The sequence below is a fragment of the Limanda limanda genome, chromosome 9 (genome assembly GCF_963576545.1).
Source record: "Limanda limanda chromosome 9, fLimLim1.1, whole genome shotgun sequence".
Lineage (NCBI taxonomy): Eukaryota > Metazoa > Chordata > Actinopteri > Pleuronectiformes > Pleuronectidae > Limanda > Limanda limanda.
This window is the reverse complement of record NC_083644.1, coordinates 8,824,779-8,827,702: the sequence shown is the minus strand read 5'-3', so window position 1 is coordinate 8,827,702 and position 2,924 is coordinate 8,824,779. Positions and strand designations below refer to the sequence as shown.

Below are 2,924 nucleotides of genomic sequence, written 5' to 3'. Positions count from 1 at the left end.
GGCTTCTACTCCAGTGAAAGGATGGCAGGAGCTTTCGCCTACGAGAGCTCAGATCTCGACTGGTGTGAAGACAACTACAAACACTCTGAACACGTGGTGGAATATTTCAACACTGTACGTTCTACACACCTGCAGCGTTTATTTAAAAAAAAAACAAAGATATATGTTTTCAGATTCATCTCTATAAAAACTGATCCTTACCTCCTGGTTATTGACATATCTGTATTGAATAATTTCTGTTTCTCCTACAGATTAGCAGCTTCAGTTTCTTCATTGTATCTCCTGTCATGCTCTACCTCCTGCATCCTTACGCCAAAGAGAGGAACCTGGCAATCCACCTGATTTGGATCATGATGATTTTTGTAGGTCAGTTGCCCTTTTCTTTTTTGTTTGCATTTCATGTAGTTTTGTATCATTAGTTGTTTTCATCAATTGTTTTCATGTGAATGTGTTTGTTTCAGGCTACAAGCTTCTCAGTTTTCAATACATTTACAATATGTCCTCCCATCTCCCTATTAGTTTTTTTTCCTTGCGTGTTTGCTTCTGTGTTCATAATTTGTATTACACATGAGAGTTTTGTCTTCTTGCAGGACTCTTCTCAGCGTACTTCCACATGACTCTTAGTTTCGTTGGCCAGATGTTGGATGAGCTGTCAATCGTGTGGGTTTTGGCGGCGGCTTATTCAATGTGGTTCCCCCGCAAGATGTTTCCTTCTTTTATAAAAGACAGGTAAGATAACCTCATGAAAATCAACACAACAACAGACAACGGATTTTCTCCAAGTTTGTTTTATGTTTCTATTCAGCAAATTGTAAATTATACTCCACATCTCCATGTGCTACTAAGGAAACAAAACACAGCTCACTAATCCTTTAAAAAACAAATTAAAGAACAATGAGAGAGCATTTAAAAGGGACGCCACGCTGAAACCTTACCTTTGCTGGCGGAGGAACCAGCCCGACGAGTCACAAAGACACGACGTGGTGCCGCCGGCACCTGAACGTGATAGGCAGGGGCGCTCACCGCTAATCCAATATTTAACCATAAGGTGGGGAAAAGATGAATGGAACTTTCATGAGCACCTGGAAATAATCTCACAACCCTCCAATCAGTTAACTCAGATTAATCTTTTACAAAGTAATATCTTGAATTGATAACTGAAAGGGCGTCTTCCAGTGTGTTTACTTTACAGCTGCATGAAATATTGAGGCAACAGAAACATTTAATTAAAATGCAGTAGAAGCAGAACAGTGGAATCGCTCCTCTTTTAAGTGCCTATAATGGATACTTTTTTACAATAAAACGAATTATTCGACTATATCAAAACATCCAGATGAAAGAGGTCACTTGTGGTGATCAACATGAAGAGAATTATCCCTTGTGAAGGTTTATGCAGAGTTTCAGATCATCATTGAGGTCTCCCAGCCACAGCTTTACGGTTTAGATTCACTCACAATAACCCACTGTAGACTGCCGGCTCAGCAGGTGAACACAGTGGAGCAGTTTAGATATTTCCACCAGGAGTTGGTAGAGACCACTATTAGACATTTTCTTGAAAAGTCTGCAAGGGCAGTGTGCGAAAACACAAATGTCCAAGCCAGTTGCTCTAGAACTTTCCCCTGACCCCTAGTAAAGTGTTTAGAAAATGTGTGACTGAGCCCATGTGAGAATACAGCAGGAAAAGTGGGGCGAATAGATTGATGATCGTTCCACTACAAAGATGTGAAACTGAAAGAACACAAATACCTCAGGATGAACACGTAGAAGATGAAAACCCTGAGATCTATATCTATACGTTTCCTGTTGCTGTGAACGCATCTGACCCAGACTATCTCCTGCTGCCTTCTTCATGTGTGAAAGGCCAACTATGGAAAATGGCGTGACCCAAATGTTCGGACATTCTCCAAAGTTTGTCTCTAAAAACAGCTTTAGAGTGAATATTGGACTTTCTATTGGTATCCACAAACTTCTTTCTCTTTGTGGTTTTTCCACCTCAGGTCCACATTCTCCCGGCTTGTGCTGTTGGTTACTGTCGTCACCACGGTGTCATCATTCGTCAAACCTACGGTCAACGCCTTCGTTTTAAACAGCTTTGGCCTCCACATGGTTTACACTGTGGTACTCGAGATGAGATGGTACGAAAACTGTGGCCTCTCGGGGCTCCTGTGAGTGTGTGTGGTGCAGTTTCACTGTATTTTAAAAATGAACTCTTTTCTCTGTGCCTCAGCTGCAATGACCAGAAGGTTCTGCGTCTGGCCAAGTTGTCCGTGGCTCTGTGGGTGCTCGCCATCACCTGCTGGATCAGTGACCGCTTTGGCTGCAGCTTCTGGCAGGAGCTGAACTTCTGCTACCTGCACGGTTTCTGGTAGGTGCTTCCTTAGATGGGTTCCTGTCCGTTCCGTTGCTTTGCTTAACGTAAAGCCCACTGACTTATGTTCCTTATCAACATGATGACGAAATGTTTTTACACTGTATGAACATAACAGGAATAATTCTTTCAAAAGCTCACGTTCTGTATATTGATCATTATTCAATGTCTCCTCCAGGCACATTCTCATTGTAATGTCGGTGGCTTATGGCAGCACCCTGATTGCTTACCTGGACGCCAACTATGAGATTCCGTACTCGCTGCCTGGACTGCAGTTCTGGCCCTGTGCTGAATGGCCTGTGGGATTACCTCACATCGTCCTGAGAGGCACAACCAAAACACGCAAACAGTGCTAACAAGGTCGTTTCTGCCTTCAGAACATTTCAATTGGTGCACTTGGTTTGTACAGTATTTCATTAACAACAAGTCACCAGACACATTTCCTCACTGGCAGGTTTTTAACCCTAACAACACAATCTGTGAATCAAAGGCTTGTCCTCGCTATCCCAGAAGTCAGAACGCAGGAATACCAACTTACTGATATATTGACTCTTAA

At 42.5% G+C, this 2,924-nt stretch overlaps 1 protein-coding gene across 1 annotated transcript; it reads left to right on the top strand.

Annotated features, from left to right (window-relative positions):
* acer1 (alkaline ceramidase 1) lies at positions 1-2,724 on the top strand. Its single transcript, XM_061078933.1, has 6 exons — positions 1-114; positions 252-366; positions 591-729; positions 1,998-2,135; positions 2,228-2,365; positions 2,547-2,724. The coding sequence occupies exons 1-6, from the start codon at positions 22-24 to the stop codon at positions 2,722-2,724; spliced, it is 801 nt and encodes a 266-aa protein (XP_060934916.1). The 5' UTR covers positions 1-21.
* Positions 2,725-2,924: the final 200 nt, after the last annotated feature.

Coding starts and splice junctions, on each gene's coding strand:
- acer1 (XM_061078933.1), top strand. CDS start 22: ATGGCAGGAGCTTTCGCCTACGAGAGCTCAGATCTCGACTGGTGTGAA. Junction 367..590: donor GATCATGATGATTTTTGTAG/GTCAGTTGCCCT, acceptor GTCTTCTTGCAG/GACTCTTCTCAGCGTACTTC. Junction 2,136..2,227: donor GTGGTACTCGAGATGAGATG/GTACGAAAACTG, acceptor TCTGTGCCTCAG/CTGCAATGACCAGAAGGTTC.